At 36.8% G+C, this 19,066-nt stretch overlaps 1 protein-coding gene and 2 long non-coding RNA genes across 6 annotated transcripts in view; 1 reads left to right on the top strand and 2 right to left on the bottom strand.

Moving 5' to 3' along the window:
- Positions 1 to 19,066, bottom strand: part of LOC120525207 — a 97,673-nt gene that overhangs the window by 43,544 nt on the left and 35,063 nt on the right. The gene's annotated exons all lie outside the window — the stretch shown is intronic.
- Positions 1 to 19,066, top strand: part of LOC120525164 (myosin-7-like) — a 36,360-nt gene that overhangs the window by 4,011 nt on the left and 13,283 nt on the right. The window contains exons 5-31 of the mRNA XM_039747243.1: positions 245 to 401; positions 491 to 518; positions 1,892 to 1,994; positions 2,096 to 2,188; positions 3,193 to 3,256; positions 3,336 to 3,434; positions 4,231 to 4,334; positions 4,603 to 4,741; positions 5,761 to 5,879; positions 7,409 to 7,558; positions 7,775 to 7,945; positions 8,173 to 8,482; positions 9,024 to 9,094; positions 9,564 to 9,769; positions 9,854 to 9,977; positions 10,065 to 10,201; positions 10,307 to 10,562; positions 10,988 to 11,230; positions 11,311 to 11,487; positions 11,679 to 11,824; positions 12,496 to 12,586; positions 12,678 to 13,067; positions 13,146 to 13,272; positions 15,620 to 15,738; positions 15,822 to 16,018; positions 16,293 to 16,476; positions 16,583 to 16,748. Of these exons, the coding sequence (XP_039603177.1) occupies positions 245 to 401; positions 491 to 518; positions 1,892 to 1,994; positions 2,096 to 2,188; positions 3,193 to 3,256; positions 3,336 to 3,434; positions 4,231 to 4,334; positions 4,603 to 4,741; positions 5,761 to 5,879; positions 7,409 to 7,558; positions 7,775 to 7,945; positions 8,173 to 8,482; positions 9,024 to 9,094; positions 9,564 to 9,769; positions 9,854 to 9,977; positions 10,065 to 10,201; positions 10,307 to 10,562; positions 10,988 to 11,230; positions 11,311 to 11,487; positions 11,679 to 11,824; positions 12,496 to 12,586; positions 12,678 to 13,067; positions 13,146 to 13,272; positions 15,620 to 15,738; positions 15,822 to 16,018; positions 16,293 to 16,476; positions 16,583 to 16,748 (4,171 nt within the window). The remainder of the gene's footprint in view (positions 1 to 244; positions 402 to 490; positions 519 to 1,891; positions 1,995 to 2,095; positions 2,189 to 3,192; positions 3,257 to 3,335; positions 3,435 to 4,230; positions 4,335 to 4,602; positions 4,742 to 5,760; positions 5,880 to 7,408; positions 7,559 to 7,774; positions 7,946 to 8,172; positions 8,483 to 9,023; positions 9,095 to 9,563; positions 9,770 to 9,853; positions 9,978 to 10,064; positions 10,202 to 10,306; positions 10,563 to 10,987; positions 11,231 to 11,310; positions 11,488 to 11,678; positions 11,825 to 12,495; positions 12,587 to 12,677; positions 13,068 to 13,145; positions 13,273 to 15,619; positions 15,739 to 15,821; positions 16,019 to 16,292; positions 16,477 to 16,582; positions 16,749 to 19,066) is intronic.
- On the bottom strand, positions 336 to 9,557 carry LOC120525221. The gene is made up of 4 exons (XR_005632909.1): positions 9,204 to 9,557; positions 8,619 to 8,685; positions 3,317 to 3,510; positions 336 to 439 (listed from the first exon to the last, which is right to left on the bottom strand). It is a non-coding gene; the product is annotated as an uncharacterized LOC120525221 (long non-coding RNA).

The following is a 19,066-nucleotide window of genomic DNA, read 5'->3' as shown; positions in this document are numbered from 1 at the left end:
AGAAACATTTCCTGCAAGAAGTAGTCTGCATGCTGCACCTGAACAGGATTAAAACTGCGTTCATAGCAGATCTCTTCAAGAATGTCATTCAGAAATTGGTTGGCATATTTCTCTCTTTGATTGAATAGTATATGACTGTGGTGCTTAACTAACCAACTGTTTGTTATAACATGATACCAACTTGTGTCACATGAACATGGGAAGATACATTTTTGACTTCATTTTAAGTTATCTCTCCTTGCAGACCTACTCAGGGCTTTTCTGCGTCACTGTAAATCCATACAAGTGGCTGCCTGTGTACAATGCAGAGGTGGTTGCTGCTTACCGGGGTAAGAAGAGGACTGAGGCTCCCCCACACATCTTCTCCATCTCTGATAATGCCTACCAGTACATGCTGACAGGTAACTCTTTATTGTCTTCTATAGTCAATTGTGCCAAGCTAAAAAAGAAACAAAAGAAAATGAACACTTGCATTTTTTTTGTGTTTTAGACAGAGAAAATCAGTCTATCCTAATCACGTAAGTTTATTTAGTTTTTGTTTTTTTTACTAGAAGAGCTTTTATGGGAAGAAAATAATGTGAGGCAATATGCAATGGGATTAATGACAGAAAGTGGTTTAGACATACGTAGAGGTTAAAGGCCCTACCAAAGGATGCACTGTATTACTGAAATAAATCTCCCATAAAGGATACTTTCTTACCTCAAAAGTTTTTTTTTTTTAACTTTTTAAGGCCACAGCCAATGTAAATATCTTAATAATCAACAAGTATAGTAATTATATCCATCCTACCCTAAACAACTTTCACATACATGTCACCTACCAGAGAAACATTCTGCAAAACCTCAGTTATGGATTTTAGTGTACTGTTTCAAATTAAGCTTTAGAGAAATCATTTCAACTTGTGTATTTTGTATACAATATTTGCCTCTTTTATATGTCAGATAGCCACTCTTGTTGGTAAACAAATCCTCAGAGACTGATCCAAGCTATTTAAACAGCCAAAGGGTTGTGCCTGCAGCTTAAGCCTGAATGTGCTTTCTGTACAAACAGGGGTATAGTGGTGTAAGCAATCCTAAATCATGTCATACACATCACTCTGACAAAATGTTTAATAAACAAAAAGATCTCTATGATGATGCACATGAAAAATTAAACAAGCTCCAAATTTCCATCCATTTTGTAAACCTGCTTATCCAGTGCAGGGTCATGGGAAACTGGAGCCTAACCCAGCAAGCATCAGATGCTAGGCAGGAAGAAACACAGGACAGAGCACCAGCCAATCACAAGGCCAACACGCAAACACACATACTTAAAAATACATCGGTGGCTAATTTAGGGTCCCCAATCACCCTAACCTGCAAGTCTTTGAAAACAGTTAACTTAATCCCAGAACACTCCCAATGTTGCACTTTGTGTGCATTTTGAAAATTGTTTAAAAAATAATAGTGTTTATTTTACCATAAGTACAATTAGCATGACAAGTCAAGTAAAAACAAAATCTGCCATTTCAGTTTAATTAATGGTATTTGTGTACTTTTTTGGAATTTCAAAATTGTATGTGAGATTTAGATTATATTTTAACCCCTATACTCCTGCAGCCCCACCCCATACAAGCCCCGCCTAGCTGTAAAACTCCACCCATTGGGTCAGAGCAGCAACTGGGTGATTTAGACATAAACCCGAAGTACTCATACTAGGTTACAAGGTTAAGAAAAAGATGAACTTAGTTAAAGTTAAAAGAAAAAAAGTCGTAGTGATGTAATATTTCTTAAAAGTGAATATCTAAATAGTATATAAAATGTTATTCTAATATTCTGACAGGTAACAAGAGGAGAATTTTTAGTTCCAGATATTACATAATTTTCACTCTGCTCATTCTTATATCTGCAGTGGAGAATCTGGTGCTGGAAAGACTGTGAACACCAAGAGGGTCATTCAGTACTTTGCCAGCATTGCTGCGACTGGTGGAAAAAAAGAAGCTGTTTCAAGCAAGGTCAGAATAATCCGTCTAAGTGGAGTCAATAAATCATCTGAAATTGGCTGAGAGCTCTAACCTTATCCTTTTTATTTATTTTTTTATTTGTGGGTGCTTAGGGGACATTGGAAGATCAAATCATCCAGGCTAACCCTGCCTTGGAAGCCTTTGGCAATGCTAAAACTGTGAGGAATGACAACTCTTCCCGATTTGTGAGTACCCTTTATATACAGTAATTACACCAACTTTATGTAATTTAGATGCATGATATTTTTTAGCAAAACAGCAGCCAATCCGGAAAGCACCAGATCTGTTGCAAGAGTTAGCATGTCAAGCTTAATGTAAATGTGAATAATATCTGCCAAAACTGGGGACATAATCTCATATCACCAATTACCACAACACACACTAAACAAGTTTTAACAAAAAAAAGCAGGGGAATAAATCTGCAACCATGTTGTTAAATCCCCAAAATCTAGGTCATTTTTCTGCTATTAATTAAAATCATCAACATGCAGGAATGACAATTTCTGGCTTCCAGGCAAAGAGGGTTTGCTGGAGGATGAATGAGCAGAACTTAAGTTTAGCTAAAATACAATGCAATATTAACCACAGACCAGTGGTGCACTGGTAGCACTGCTGCCTCGCAGTAAGGAGACCTGGGTTCGCTATCTGGGTCCTCCCTGCATGGAGTTTACATGTTCTTCCTGTGTCTGCGTGAGTTTCCTCCAGGTGCTTCAGTTTCCTCCAAAAGTCCAAAGACATGTTAGGTGCATTGGCAATACTAAATTGTCCCTAGTGTGTGCTTGGTGTGTGTGTGCGTGTGCCCTGTAGTGGGCTGGCAACCTGCCTGGGGATTTGTTCCTGCCTTGCGCCCTGTGTTGGCAGGGATTTGCTTCAGCAGAACCCTGTGACCCTGTGTTAGGATATAGCAGGTTGGATAATGACTGACTGACTTTGAATATTACCTAATATAACATTTTTCTTATTCATTAATTTGAAAAAATGGAAAATACATTTATTAAAAATACATGTGACAGTGTATTTTCAGTTTATCAGTTGCCATGGTTTATAGAACTGTCATTTTCTCATTTTTTATAAAGTTGATAATCATATCTCTTATAAAGTATTTTTATTACTTGTTACCCAGTATTCATAATTTCATTGTTTTTGGAGTTTTACTTTCCTTCTGAAGATAAGTGTCTCTTTTCTGTAGGGCAAATTTATTAGAATTCACTTTGCTGCCAGTGGCAAACTTGCTTCTGCTGATATTGAAACATGTAAGATGTACACTTTATTATTTTAATTTTCACTTTTTTAGCAATTTTTCTTTCACTTACCATTGATTCTTTGTGTCAGATCTCCTGGAGAAGTCTCGTGTGGTCTTCCAGCTCAAGTCTGAGAGAGACTATCACATTTTCTATCAGATCCTGTCCAACAAAAGGCCTGAACTTCTGGGTCAGTATTCCTTCCTTCTGCTGGGTAATAAGTTGCAATTAACCTACCCCTCCATACATATCAGGCATCTTAGTATCTGTTGAATAAACGTAAGATATGATTTACTTCAGATTTTAGTCCAGGAGGATATTTAATCTCTAATCTTCCCGGATATAGTCAATTAAGTGATACCTAAGAAAAAGTGAGTTTTTGGCAAGTAATGTTTTACTGTACATGTTTCTTATTTTATAAGAAAACATGAAAGAAAAAGTTATGAGATAAATGATAGATAAACACAAAAGGGCAGTGGTTAATGTGTCTGCCCTTTAAAGGAGGCTGGTTTTGATTCTTGGTTTTGTGGATGTATCATTGGAGTCTGCACACATTTCCCAAGTCTGGAAGGATTTTTTTTTCCAGGTACTCATTTTTTTTACCTCTTATGGGATAGTTTGACTGACAACTCTAAAGTGGTTTGATTTTAAGCAAATCTGAATGAATGTGCCCTCCAGTCGACTGCTTTGTGACTGATGCTGGCAGAACAGACATTGGTTCACTTTGACTCTGAATTAGATTGAGAGGATTTAAGATATGAATGGGTTTATTGAAATTTATGGTTTGTATTCTTTTGCTTATAGTGAACTGCTGATTACATAACCTGCAAGCAGACTAAGCAGTTATATTCTGACTCACATAGATTCTTCATTATTAGCACATCTGCTTTAATTAAAGTATAAAAGGTTGCTATAAGTTTTAAACTCACAGGTTTGAGAATAACTTTCTGAATCATTGTAGAAATGTATTATTTTTTCATCTTCAGAAATGATGTTGGTCACCAACAACCCCTATGACTATGCATTCATCTCCCAAGGAGAGACAACCGTTGCTTCCATTGATGATGCCGATGAACTTATGGCTACTGATGTAAGTTTCTGTACTACACTAGATTGTGACTATTGCCCATTCATTTCCATGTTTTGCAAATGAAACACAAATGCAAATGTGTTTTAGGTTCAAGTGTTTGAGTCTCAGCTGAAACAGCAGCAATTAAATAGTCCAAAGGGTCTTACACCTGGAGTTTCCTGACCTGTCAGTTATAGGAGACCTTTTTCTCTGTAGTAAATGCAGCAGATAGAATTTATTTAGAACCTGAATTTGAGCAGTCATATACCATCTTGTCCTCCTTTTACAGAGTGCTTTTGATGTGCTGGGCTTCACACAGGAAGAGAAAAATAGTGTGTACAAGCTGACTGGTGCTATAATGCACTATGGAAACATGAAGTTTAAGCAAAAGCAACGAGAGGAGCAGGCTGAGCCTGACGGCACTGAGGGTCAGTCACTCCATTTTGTGTTAACGAGTGTCAAAATTAAAATTAACAGTAAAATGAATTTCTAATTTTTAAGGGTGAGTAAAGATAAACAGATACATAAATAAATACAAGGGTGGTCTGGCGCCCTGCCCAGGGTTTGTTTCCTGCGTTGTGTCCTGTGTTGGCTGGGATTGGCTAAAGCAGATCCCCGTGACCCTGTAGTTAGGATATAGCGGGTTGGATAATGAATAGAATGGATGGATAAACTGCTGTTAAATCTACTTAAAAAAGATTGTGCCAGATTAATTATAGACTTGTTGGTATTTATTGTGCTTGCTCTTCATGTCCCCTTGCAAAATACAAAGCCATTTAGTGTTTTTGCCTCGGTGGCAGAGACTATTTAGGGGAAGCTGCTGTTGAGAATTAAAACAAGCAATCTTTAAATTTGCAGAAACCACTAAATTCAGTCAATTTGCTGTTGATACACAGGCAGCTAAGTCATTAAAAAACTACAGTATTTTCAATGGTGTGTAGTAATGATGTAAATAAACTTCTTTGTTATAATTTTTATGAAACAAATCAAAACTCACGATTACAGCTGGATAATAGTTATGCATGGGTAAAACTTCAGAACGCTAATAAATTCATTACCGTCCAAAACCAAAAGTGCCTTTTAATGATTTAATCCAATTAATCCATATTAACCTATTCTAATATTCCCTTAGTCCATCCATTTTCTATGCCTTTAACTTTCTGTTTCTGCGAGCCAGAGCTCATACTGGTGGAAATAGCCAAAAGGCAGAAGCCATATGCCATATACTGATACCTACTGAATACTGAAATAGGGAATGAAACTATATAATAGTATAATAATATATATTGTATATACAGTATATGTATATACAATAAAGAAAAAACTCAATATATACACTGTGTATGTACTGTAAGTATAGTCTTCATGATATCACTTAGTGGTTTCATGTTAATTTTTTACATTGATTATCAAACTTCACAATAATTCCACTACTTCATTTTTACAGATGCGGATAAGGCCGCTTACCTGATGGGGTTAAACTCTGCTGATCTTTTGAAGGGTCTCTGCCACCCAAGAGTGAAAGTTGGAAATGAATGGGTCACAAAGGGTCAAAATGTTCAGCAGGTGAGTCTTAGATAGGAGGAAATATTTCACTCCGATAGTTATTTTCATGAATCTTTAGTTACCTAGTTAATTTATAGTTTAGCATGCAAAATTGCACATAAATACATTCTTGCTCCAGTTTTGCAAGTACAAGAGCCTAACCAGCTTCAGGGTCCTGGGTTCTTATCCCTGTACTGACTGTCTGGAACTTGCACTTTCTCCTATGTCTTCAAGTTTACTTCAAAATGCATATTTGCAATTACTCCAATGTGATGTAAATGCAGCATAAGGTCTTCCTTCTATCGCCTTTTACTTATAAAGAAGTATTCAAAGCTTCTTTCTTCTAATTAGTATGCTCAACCTTTACTATTTTCAGTTTCATCCCACATTTTAAAAATGTGATGCTTAGGTTCATTAGTACATTTTAATTGTTGATATGAGCTGTTGTTCCTTTCATTCAAAGCTATTTGAATAGCTCTGACAACCCTGCATTGGAATACATAGTTTTTATAGAAATTTATTCATGAATGAGTTATTTATGACCATATTAACTTAATTTATTATCACATGTATAAGATCTCTTATTAATTCATGAAAGTACCACAAAATCAGAACTTATGGAATTTTCCAGAAGTTAGCAAACAAAATGACCATAAATCGCTAATTTTATAATGCAGAATTACAATTATTAATGTTTATTATATATACTGTAGGTGTACTGTATGTGTTGCACATATGACCTAGTGTTTCCAGTAATCCATTAATTTATTTTTACTATTAACTATCAAAAGATAACACATTCCAATTCTAATGCAAATTTTTACAAACTAAATACCAGTATTATTTATTATAGTTATTTCCAATGTGGGGTCACAGATGTGCAGGAATGGCACTAGATATTACACAACAGACAATGTATGGTGCATAGTATTTGCTAAAGTGGACAGTTTCTTTAACTTTCTGCCATGGAAAAATGAACTTTCAGATATAGCTGAGGTAATAGCCAGTCATTGTTTCTTGCTTATATTACTTGAAAATAAATATTAAGCAAAGAAGCCTCGCTTCTAACAGTGAACTTTTTAAAAATAATCTACACAATCCACGTAATGTAAAACTGCCCAAAATTTCTTTATTACACCAGGGAATAATGTTCGCCAATCAGCACAGCTCACAATAATATTTTATTATTCCTTTATGTACGTTAACAATTTTATTTTTATTTTATCAATGTGAATGATGTTATGTGTTACTGATAACTGTGAACACTTGTGGTCAGTTTAAATATAAATTAACCAGACCTCTATTTCATTTACTTATTGTACTAGAGTGTGAGTTGGAAAATTTCAGATTCATACAGCATCACTGGTGTTTCCCTCCCACCATTGAAATGATGGGGAAACATAAAAACAGGACATATGTCATTTTGGCATACACCTCCTGAAAACAGTCCATTTCCAGTCCATTGCTCCACATTCTCCAATATTTACTAAGATGATCATGATAGGCTCCTTTCACCAAGTTGCTAAGATACACTTTGGTTGTTCTTTCAGGTAATGTACTCTATTGGCGCCCTAGCCAAGGCAGTGTATGAGAAGATGTTCAACTGGATGGTACTGAGAATCAACCAATCCTTGGATACTAAACAGGCCCGTCAGTACTTTATTGGTGTGCTAGACATTGCTGGCTTTGAGATCTTTGATGTGAGTATAATAAAGATCAATAATGGTAGTGAAGCAAATTGGCTTAAAGTGTTGAGGAAGGCATCTCCAAAAGAGTGGAGTTTCACTAGATTAGTTTATTAAACATACCTTAAACATTTATTATTGCTTAAAACATAAATCATAAGAACACTGAAGTCTAAAAGTGAAAGGTTTTGGTTCAGTAACACAAAATAATGTATAATATATTTTTAACAGTTCAACAGTTTTGAACAGCTGTGTATCAATTTCACCAATGAAAAGTTACAACAGTTCTTCAATCATCACATGTTTGTGCTGGAGCAAGAGGAGTACAAGAAAGAAGGAATTGAGTGGGAATTCATTGACTTTGGAATGGACCTGCAGGCCTGCATTGACCTCATTGAGAAGGTGAAGAGGATTATGAAGTTTATATATCCATACACAGTGCCAAATGTAGTTGTTTTACTTCAAGAGGGTGTGAAAAAACAAATAGGCTGTATGTTCTAATTATGCTACATTTACCTTTGGGATGTTTCGTATTTAGACATTAGTAGTGCATTTTACATGACTAGCAACATTAGGATAAAAGACAAATTTTTATATATTGATATTATTGTTACTTTTCATTATATTAGCCCATGGGTATCATGTCCATCCTTGAAGAGGAGTGCATGTTCCCGAAGGCTTCGGACACGACATTTAAAGCCAAGCTTTATGACAACCACTTGGGCAAATCCAACAACTTTCAAAAACCACGGGTGATTAAGGGGAAGGCGGAGGCTCACTTTGCGCTGGTGCACTATGCTGGCACAGTAGATTACAACATCATGAACTGGCTGGTGAAGAATAAGGACCCACTGAATGAAACTGTTGTTGGGTTGTACCAGAAGTCTGCCCTTAAACTTCTTAGCATACTTTTTGCCAATTATGCTGGAGCTGACTCAGGTAAACAAGCATCTATATTTTCACCACTTTAATCAAATCAAATTGTTTAATGTCAAGATTAGAAAGAATAAAGTTAAGTCTTTTTGCTACTGCCAAAACTATAATTTAAATACAGAAAAGATATTTTTCAGCTTACCTCCAGAAGAAAGCTTAACTCCAAGAAGACAATACTTGCTGAACACGTTCATGACAAGTGGAGACATCTGTATAATGTTAGAAATGAAATCTTGATTTAATGTCTTTATCAGAATAATGATAAAGAGATGAAGCTTATTAGCTGAAAATTAAAGAGGAAGGTTTTATATGGTAACTTAAATAGGTAGGAATGTAATATACAGTATGCAGTCTGATGCTAAAGGCATTAACCTGTAGCAGCCAGCTAGCTATTTTCAGTGTTCATGGCATTATCAGTCTTGCACATAATCAAAGGCACAACATAGTTAATAGATCATTATTTATAGTAATCAAGAATTAATAGGAAGAAATAAAAATGGATGAGGAATTAAAATCAGATTATATATGCTGTCTTTTTAAATCTTAGCCCAAGAGACCAAAGGAAAGGGTGCAAAGAAAAAAGGTTCTTCTTTCCAGACAGTGTCCGCACTTCATCGGGTAAGACTTTCAAGTTCTTTTTCATACAAATAAAGTCTCTTGACATCTTACACAGATGTGGCATTTTGTTAATTGAACAAAGAAAGGGATATTTAAAAATATACCTTACCTCTTTGAATAAATGTGATTTTTTTCTGTCACTTGCGGGGTATATTCGGATTATAAGGTGTCTTCTGTGTAATTACATCTTAAATGTTGCTTTGCTCTTATTCTCGCCTTATAGTTTCCTCTGGGCCAAAATAAAATATTCTCATAAATTGATAGACATGACTTAATTGTGCTGGTGTAAATGAGTTTGCAAACCCTTATTGATCAATGGTCTTTACCTACATCCATTGCTGCCAATAAAGTTTCTGGTTTCCACAACCTAATACTGGAAACAGATTCAGAAAACGGATTGATACATGGAATTTCCACTCCATCATCCTTTTTTTAAAGCTGCTTACATTAAGATTATTTTGCCTTCCAGGAAAATTTGAACAAGCTGATGACAAACTTGAGATCTACACACCCTCACTTTGTGCGCTGCATCATTCCAAATGAAACCAAGACTCCAGGAAAAATGGATAACCCTCTGGTGATGCACCAGCTGCGTTGTAATGGTGTGCTGGAAGGCATCAGAATCTGCAGAAAGGGATTCCCCAACAGGGTTCTTTATGGGGATTTCAAGCAGAGGTTGTCATCTTTAATTATGGCTATTTAATCATATGTGTCACATAACAGATAGCTGGTGCTCAAAAACCATTCAACTTCTTGCAGATATCGTATCCTGAATCCAGCTGCGATTCCAGAGGGTCAGTTCATAGACAGCAAGAAAGGAGCGGAGAAACTCTTAGGTTCCTTAGACATTGATCACAGTCAGTACAAATTTGGACACACCAAGGTACACTAGGCTTGACCGACATGTAACAATGTGCTGTGTAAGTATAATGAAAACAGACTGTAATTTTCTTTTGGTATTTGTTTGCAGGTGTTTTTCAAGGCTGGTCTGCTGGGTCAACTAGAAGAGATGAGAGATGATCGTTTATCTGCAATTATAACTCGAATCCAGGCTCAGTCCCGTGGTCTTCTCTCTAGATTAGAGTACAAGAAGATTGTTGAGCGCAGGTGATACTGGTTTTGTGAAGCCAATGGTTTTATATACCTTCAGCATGTTTTATCTAAATTATCATTTTTCATATCTGTGCAACCAAATCTGTTTTGTTGCTGTAGAGATTCTCTATTGGTCATTCAGTGGAACATCCGTGCCTTCATGGGTGTGAAAAACTGGCCCTGGATGAAACTCTACTTTAAGATTAAGCCACTGCTGAAATCTGCAGAAACAGAGAAAGAGATGGCAAACATGAAGGAAGAGTTTCTGAAACTCAAAGAGGCCTATGAAAAATCTGAGGCTCGCAGGAAAGAATTAGAAGAAAAGATGGTTTCTCTTCTTCAAGAGAAGAATGATTTGCAGCTCCAAGTCCAAGCAGTGAGTTATATATTTCAAAAAGCTTGCTGACTATCACAAGTAACAAAAACACCATTCATTCATTCATTATCCCTGCCTGCTTTGTCCAATTCAGGATCCCATTGCTATAATGCTAATACTGTAAATTATTTCAACCGGGATACTTATGTTGTTGATTATTTAACAATAAGCAAGTCTCAATAAGAACCAACTTAATATCAAGCCATCTGCAGCAATTACAATAAATTTGTCTCTCCTTACATGCAATATACTGTTAATTCATATTACAGTATATACTTCAGTAATCCCATAAATAATAAAAAATTTGCTCCTCCACATAAAGGTATTTATGGGATGTAAACTAGGTTCGGCTAATTCGATAAGTTGATGCCACAGCCTTTTACATAGAAATGTAATAAAGTCATAATCTTTCCTGTCCAAATTAGGAGCAAGATAATCTTGCTGATTCAGAAGAGCGGTGTGACCAATTGATCAAAAACAAGATTCAACTAGAAGCAAAAGCCAAAGAACTAAATGAACGCCTTGAAGATGAAGAAGAAATGAATGCTGAGCTAACAGCCAAGAAGAGAAAATTGGAAGATGAGTGCTCTGAGCTGAAGAAAGACATTGATGATCTAGAGCTCACCCTAGCAAAAGTGGAAAAGGAGAAGCATGCCACTGAGAACAAAGTAGGCATCTTGTTTAATGGATAATTGATAATCATGTAACTATTGCAGGCAGTCCTGATGTGTTTGTCTTTAACTAACAGGTGAAGAATCTAACAGAAGAGATGGCTGCTCTGGATGAAATTATTGCCAAGCTGACTAAAGAGAAGAAGGCACTGCAAGAAGCCCATCAGCAAACCTTGGATGACTTGCAAAGTGAGGAGGACAAAGTAAATTCTCTGAGTAAAGCCAAGGCCAAGCTGGAGCAACAAGTTGATGATGTAAGAAACAGTAAATATCTGTCTTAGAAACATGTACTGTACGTGGGGGTAGAGTTCACTCCATAATAACAAAAAGGGGTCTAAACCTTTTACAGAATACACCTTTGGCAAAATAAAATCAATTACTGAGTGTGAATAATTATGTTTAAAACATTATGGAAGCCACTTCTAAATGAATGTTACTTGTCTAGCTTGAGGGCTCCCTGGAACAAGAAAAGAAGGTGCGAATGGACCTGGAAAGAATTAAGAGAAAACTGGAAGGCGACTTGAAGCTCTGTCAGGAAAGCCTAATGGACCTGGAAAACGACAAGCAGCAGCTGGAGGAAAAGCTGAAAAAGTAAATCACTCTTATTACATTAGCAACAGTATGCTGTAAATGTTTCTCAATTGTCAGGTCAATTGTGTTATCCTAGTATTATAAGGCAGTGTTTTATATTTCATTGCTACCAAATGTAAACTGTTTATAAGTACATTTTTGCATGGTGCTCTTATCTATGAACACAAGCGTCCTCTGCCTTTAACACCTCCAGCCCATATATACTGTACTTGTTGTTAGCATACCATCCTTACAGTTTTACATCTGCTCCTCCACACAACAAACAGCAGCTCCAAATCTCCAAATTTTAGTTTCTTGGCAAAATTAAGCAATTATCCACCAACTACTAAAAAAAAGTATTTTAGCAATGTATAAATGGGTGTATGAAAAACAAGAAATATATTTGCCATTTATATTTATAAATATGTACATATTTCAAAAGAAACCTCAAGGCTTTCATAAACATTCTGATGTTTAAATACTCACACTATAACTAATCTTTGAACAAGAGGACGTTGTTTTTTTTCCTTGTAGTAATCAGACATCAGTCTTTTTTCCTGATTTTTCCAGTTCACATTTGCAGTGAATCAGAGTTACAGCCTACCATAGCAATATAAGTACAAGGCAGAGTAACACTTCTCCAATGCATTTAATTCCATTACTTCACCATGCCCATCCATTCCAAATTTCAGGAAGGACTTTGAGATAAATCAGCTTAATGGGAAAATTGAAGATGAGCAAGCATTAGCAGCTCAGCTCCAGAAGAAACTGAAGGAACTTCAGGTGATCTCAATGTTTCATAGTGTACTATAAATGTTCTGAATACATATTCTTTTCAATTAATACATTGAGGAAATCATGAACTTTATATTAGGCTCGTATTGAGGAGCTGGAAGAAGAACTTGAGGCTGAGAGAGCTGCTAGAGCTAAAGTGGAGAAGCAGCGGGCAGACTTATCTCGGGAACTGGAGGAGATCAGTGAGAGACTAGAAGAGGCTGGAGGAGCCACCTCTGCCCAAATTGAGATGAACAAAAAGCGGGAGGCCGAGTTTCAGAAAATGAGACGAGACCTTGAGGAGGCAACCCTGCATCATGAAGCTACAGCTGCCACACTTAGGAAAAAACATGCTGACAGCGTGGCTGAGCTGGGTGAGCAGATTGACAATCTGCAGAGAGTCAAGCAGAAGCTTGAAAAGGAGAAGAGTGAGCTGAAGCTGGAACTGGATGATGTGCTGTCTAATATGGAGCAGGTCATCAAAGTCAAGGTGATGCTTGTTTATACAGCAAGCTAACAACAAATCAGTTTTGAATCTTTACTCACCCTTGCATGAAACTTTTTTCAGATAAATCTTGAAAAGATGTGCAGGACAATGGAGGACCAAGTGAATGAATACAAAACAAAATGTGAAGAAAGCCAGCGCTCTCTCAATGATTTTGCTACACAGAGAGCTAAACTACAGACAGAAAATGGTAAGGACTGTGTTAGTTGTGGTCACTTTAACTTATGGGAACAGGGTTATAAACCAGTTTGTTTCTGAGGGAATTAATCCCAAGGCTTTCATATCCCACTATTGTGAAATCAAGGAAGAAAAATGAACTGAAATGAGAAATAATAGAAATAATAATAATAATAATTTACATTTATATAGCACTTTTCTCACTACTCAAAGCACATTACATAGTGAGTGGGGAACCACTTCAACCACCATCAATGTTCAGTATCCACCTGGATAGTATGATGGCAGACATTATTGCGCCAGTACACTCACTGTATATTAGCTATTCGGTGGTAAAGTGGTGAGAGAGATAGTTAACCTGTTAGAGACAGGAGATGATCAGCAGGCCAGAATGACCAGGCCAAGGTGGATAATTTAGCCATGACTTTGGGGTATACCTTACTCTTTATGAAGGATGCCCAGTGATCCTTTATGACCACAGAGAGTCAGGAACTTGGTGTTACTTCTCATCCAAAGGGTGGTGCCAGTTTTTACATCACAGTGTCTCATCACTGCACTTGGGGAATTGGGACCCACACTCAAACCACAGGGTAAGCACCCGCTGCTGGCCTCACCAACTCCTCACCCAGCAGCAACTCAACCTTTTCCTAGATGGTCTCACAAGTACTGCCGAGCTTGATCAGACTTAAGCTTCAGGTGGATGATCTTTTCTGAAGTGCATGTGGTATGGCTGCTGGCTAAATTTAAAACATATTTTGTGGGCAGAGCAATTCTGAGAATTTTTGTTCTATGCTTGCATTTCTGATGACACTTTCCGCAGTTCACTAGATGATATACTTAGTAATACATGACTTCATAACATGGTGATCAGATTGTGCATAAGCTGGCAAAATATTTTGTTTTGGGATTTACTACATCTATAACATACACAGAAAAAATGGAAGATCAAAGTTGTTATATATTTTGAATAGTAAAGACTCAAAGTATTAATATAAGACAAATCTGTGGTCAATGTAGCCAATGTCTAAGCTAAAATGTAAAGATTTAATTTCAAATTAAGAACAATATCTAAGTTTTAAATCTAAAGAATTCTTTCTTTTATGTGTTTATTTTATGAAGAAAAATTAAGAAAATAGCTTAGATGGGTAGAAAGTTTGTGTAGTAGTATAATGTTACAGCTCATTTATTCTATAGAAAATGGCAGCCATGACAATACACATACCCACAGATATGAACATGACAACAGTGCATGGCAGAGCAATGGTATGGGTCTGCACAGATGCACAGCACTTTTTCTAGGTCATCAAGATGTGAGATCCAGAAAGCCCAGAAAACATCAAAACAGGATTGAGAAATAAGAGCAGAATATTCAGTCTCATTTAGCTCTTGTCTCATTCACACACTTTTTAAAATTGTTGAAAGTTTCTATAGCTGTTTGCTTCATAGTTTGGTCCAAAATCCCACGACCAATTGTATATAAAAAAGATTTCTGCCATCTGTCTTAAATACCCTTTCTATACACTTTCTAATTTCTACAAGTGTCCTCAAGCATATGATTCAGTACTTAATTGAAGTAATTCTGATGATTCAACTTTATAGATGACTTGGACAATTTTGAAGACAGCTCTGCTCAAGACTAAAGAGATTTGATTCCCTTAGTGTGTCAGAGGATAGCACTTTAGTCCAGAGTAATTGTTTGCACCATTAAGGTGACCAGAAGGGTATGCAACTTTCACCAAGACATTATACAATCTGTGCATAGCACCCCTTGATTTATATTTAGTTCATATCTGATTTATGTATTTTATAATATAACCTTTTATTTTCCTATTTAATTTCTTCTGGAAATTGCTGAGACTTACAGTTCTCAAGCATTCTAGAGTTAATGACAGATTTTTTTTTCCCCTGCAGACCCCTTTACCTGGAGGGGCATACAGAGGAGCACTGGCTCTTAGTATCATCAGTTAGCCACCAGTACAGTACAAAACACATTTTCATTAGGGGCATGTGTTTTAATAGAATGAATGAGCCTACTTTATATTTCAAGTCGACTCTGGATGTCATGAATGAAAGATGAGCTCTCGTGTCATTTTCAACTTTCAGTCTGGCCTGACACTTTATCTTGATGGCTACCAGTGCAGTGGATGCAGTCTCACAAAGTTATTTTCTGTTGTTTGCAACTGGTGGTATCACTGTCTTAACTGTGCCTTATAAAAAAGGAAACATTGCCAAACACCTGAATGTAGCCATAACTGCAGTTTTCTTTGGGTTTTGCTTGTCCACATTTATAAGGGTGAACTATACAGAACTATACGCGTTCTTTGCGTGAGTAAAATGTTTTCATTGTGTCTGATTAACAGGTGAATTTTCCAGGCAGCTAGAAGAAAAAGAGTCTCTCATTTCTCAGCTAACCAGAGGAAAACTGTCTTACACTCAGCAAATTGAAGATCTCAAAAGACAACTGGAAGAGGAAATAAAGGCAAGTCATAAAGGGAAAAGAAACATTGAGTGCTCTGTTTGTCATTTCTCAATGCTTAGTAATGTAATGACTGCTTTCTGCAGGCAAAAAATGCTCTAGCCCATGCAGTTCAGTCTGCACGCCATGATTCTGACCTTCTCAGAGAGCAGTATGAAGAGGAGCAGGAAGCCAAAGCAGAGCTGCAGCGCATTCTGTCCAAAGCCAATTCAGAGGTGGCTCAGTGGAGAACCAAATATGAAACAGATGCCATTCAGAGGACAGAGGAACTGGAAGAGGCAAAGTAAGGAATTCAGGACTTTAAATGAAATATATCAAAAAACAATTAAAGCCACAAGTAGTTCCAGGTACTTTAGTAATAGAAAGGAATTTTCTTCTGACAAATAAGCTTTTTGTTTGCATTATATTTGAATTAAAAGATAAGACGAACAAAAAGTTTGTGTGTCTGCAGAATTCACAGCTTCCACAATGGTAAGTGTGCTTTAATGTCTGAAGGACTGTGCTGTCTTTTATGATGCAGTATTCTTGACGCACAATTTTCCTTGTCACACCTATAGAAAGAAGCTTGCACAGAGGCTGCAGGATGCAGAAGAAGCTGTTGAGGCTGCAAATGCCAAGTGTTCTTCCCTGGAAAAAACCAAACACAGACTGCAGAATGAGATTGAGGATCTCATGGTAGACCTGGAAAGATCTAATGCAGCAGCAGCGGCACTTGACAAGAAGCAGAAGAACTTTGATAAGGTGATGTTAGTTTCTGATTACTTGCTAATTATACATATTGAAGATTTTGCATAATGACAAGTATCAAACAGTATTCCAAAACATTTATTTTATTAAAAAAATAAAGGTCTTGAATGAGTGGAAACAGAAGTTTGAAGAGTCCCAAAGTGAACTGGAGAGTTCCCAAAAGGAAGCTAGGTCACTAAGCACTGAACTCTTCAAACTGAAGAACGCCTATGAAGAGGCTTTAGACCACCTGGAGACCTTGAAAAGGGAAAACAAAAACCTGCAAGGTGGGTTTCTGTGTAATCAGACAATGTGTCAAATTGTGAATATCAAAAGTTATTATATTAACTACCTGGGAAACAAAAAAGCAAAGATACAGGGTTTATTTACCTGCTGCTCAAAAAAATATAAATGTTTTAATTTGTATTTAAATGCTCTTCCAAGGTTACACATATATTTCCTTTTAGAACTGTTTGTACTTATTAGTACAATCACCTCACTGTAAACTTGCGATACAGTTATAATACTGCACAACCTGAGCCACTTTATAAAGGGCGTATTTACATAGGAATCACATATTTATAGTAGCTGAAACTTTCCAGCTGTGCACTAAAGCAGTTCTAAATAGATTTAACTTTTAATATTTATTTTTCGTTGTGTACAGAAGATAATACTAACCATCAGCAAATAGTTTATCGTGAGTGCCCACATGACCAAGGGCCTCATGTATAAATTGTGCGTACTCACAAAAATGTTGTGTACTTCCATTTCCACGCTCAAATCGCGATGTATAAAAACTAAACTGGTGGCACCCAGCGTCAAAGCAGTGCTTTTGTTCCAATGTGGTTTCCCTTTCTTTTTTAGATCCACATCCCCGATGAGGCTTTATAAATACATTGAAATTAACCACATATTGTTTATTAATTTAAGGCATCTAATTGTAATTAGCCTGTAACAATATAATGGTCCACGGAATGGCCACACTATTCCAAATACCATAGCTGCTTTAGCATTGTTACTCTCAGGTATTTATCCCACTGTATCTGAGTATGGAATCACAGCTCTACAGCAGCCGATCGGAAAGAGAATTATTGGTATACAGCATCAAGTACATGCTGCCTCAGCCATGAGCACTGTCTGTTGAACTGCTCTCATATGACAAACGCTTCAGAGCCTTTCCTGTACGGACCTTGCGGTTCAGAAACAGTTTCATCCCAGGAACTATAAACGCACTCAATCAGTCCATCAAGTGCTCCTTGTAGAACTGTTTGTACTTATTAGTACAATCACCTCACTGTAAACTTGCGATACAGTTATAATACTGCACAACCTGAGCCACTTTATAAAGGGCGTATTTACATATGATGACAATATTATTTTTAAGATGAAATGCAGCAAAATATATTTATTACATTATACAGATAAAATAATAATCTATATTGTTAATAGTTAAACATGTGAGGACATGGTGTCGCAGCACTAGTGACGAGCTGGTGCCCCGTTCAGGGATTGTTCCTGCCTCACGCTGTATTCTTGCTGGGGGAGGCGTGAAACTGGATGGATAAATGGATAGAATATTTAAACATGCACTACGAAGATATTTCAATGTTCTTTAAATGTTTTGAAGAATCGACGTTCTAAGCTTACAGATGGCTTGACATCTGTTACAGAGCTGATTGTGTGGCAATTGGGTACTTGGAGAAAGAAAAGGAAGGATGGGAATTGGGGGTTAGTACGTTTGAAAGAGACAGTACTGCTGCAATAAATTATTTCATTTAAGGTCGTGTACGGCTCAGCAAGCATCTTGCAGGTGGCAGGAACAATCTCTGAACGAGGCACCAGCTCGTCACTATCACTGCGCCACAGTGCTCCCATGTTTAATAACATGCTTTAATTCCTATCATGAAAATGATATCAAGTATACATCTCGATATTTTAATTATTCACAGAGCTGTAATATCACAAATGTAAAGGATTCTGTGTCCTGTCAGAGGAAGAGAAAGCCCGTTTAAGAAGCACGTAATGATTCACATACATAGAGCACATAGAAGAACACATACAAAACAAAGCATTTAACATGCTACTTTAGTTACGATGGTATTTGAGAAACTAGTAAATTAAAGCATTTAAGATGAAGTTCTGTGCTTTTTTCCCATTGTGTGCCTATTTTTTTTCTTTACTCTGTACCCTAATAAGCTTCCATATGACTCTCAGATGGCGGGCTACAACTCACCTTTTCATGGCGACTTTGATATCTGACAAATTCTTTTTTATTTTGGGCACTGTGCAACTTTGTGAACTTGAACTTTCGAATTTCTCCGACCCTCTATCACTCAATCAATTTTATATTGTTGTTTATACCACTGTTTAAACCAACAAATAGTAAGTTTTTCCTTGCCTCCACTTGGTTTTCGCTGAAATTCATATATTTTCCCCTGTGCTTTTGCCATTGTCTTTTCACAGAACGCTGAGCTTAAGGGCTATTTATATTGATTTGCATATTCAAAGGGGCATAATTCTGGGAGGAGTTGGGGAGTGGCAGCAGGTGCGTGCACGTGCATTACTTTTCACGCTGGCCGTGATTTATTTAGTGGAAGAAAGTGGA

The sequence above is a fragment of the Polypterus senegalus genome, chromosome 1 (assembly GCF_016835505.1).
Source record: "Polypterus senegalus isolate Bchr_013 chromosome 1, ASM1683550v1, whole genome shotgun sequence".
NCBI classification, from domain to species: Eukaryota; Metazoa; Chordata; class Cladistia; order Polypteriformes; family Polypteridae; genus Polypterus; species Polypterus senegalus.
This window is presented reverse-complemented; position numbering and strand designations above follow the sequence as displayed.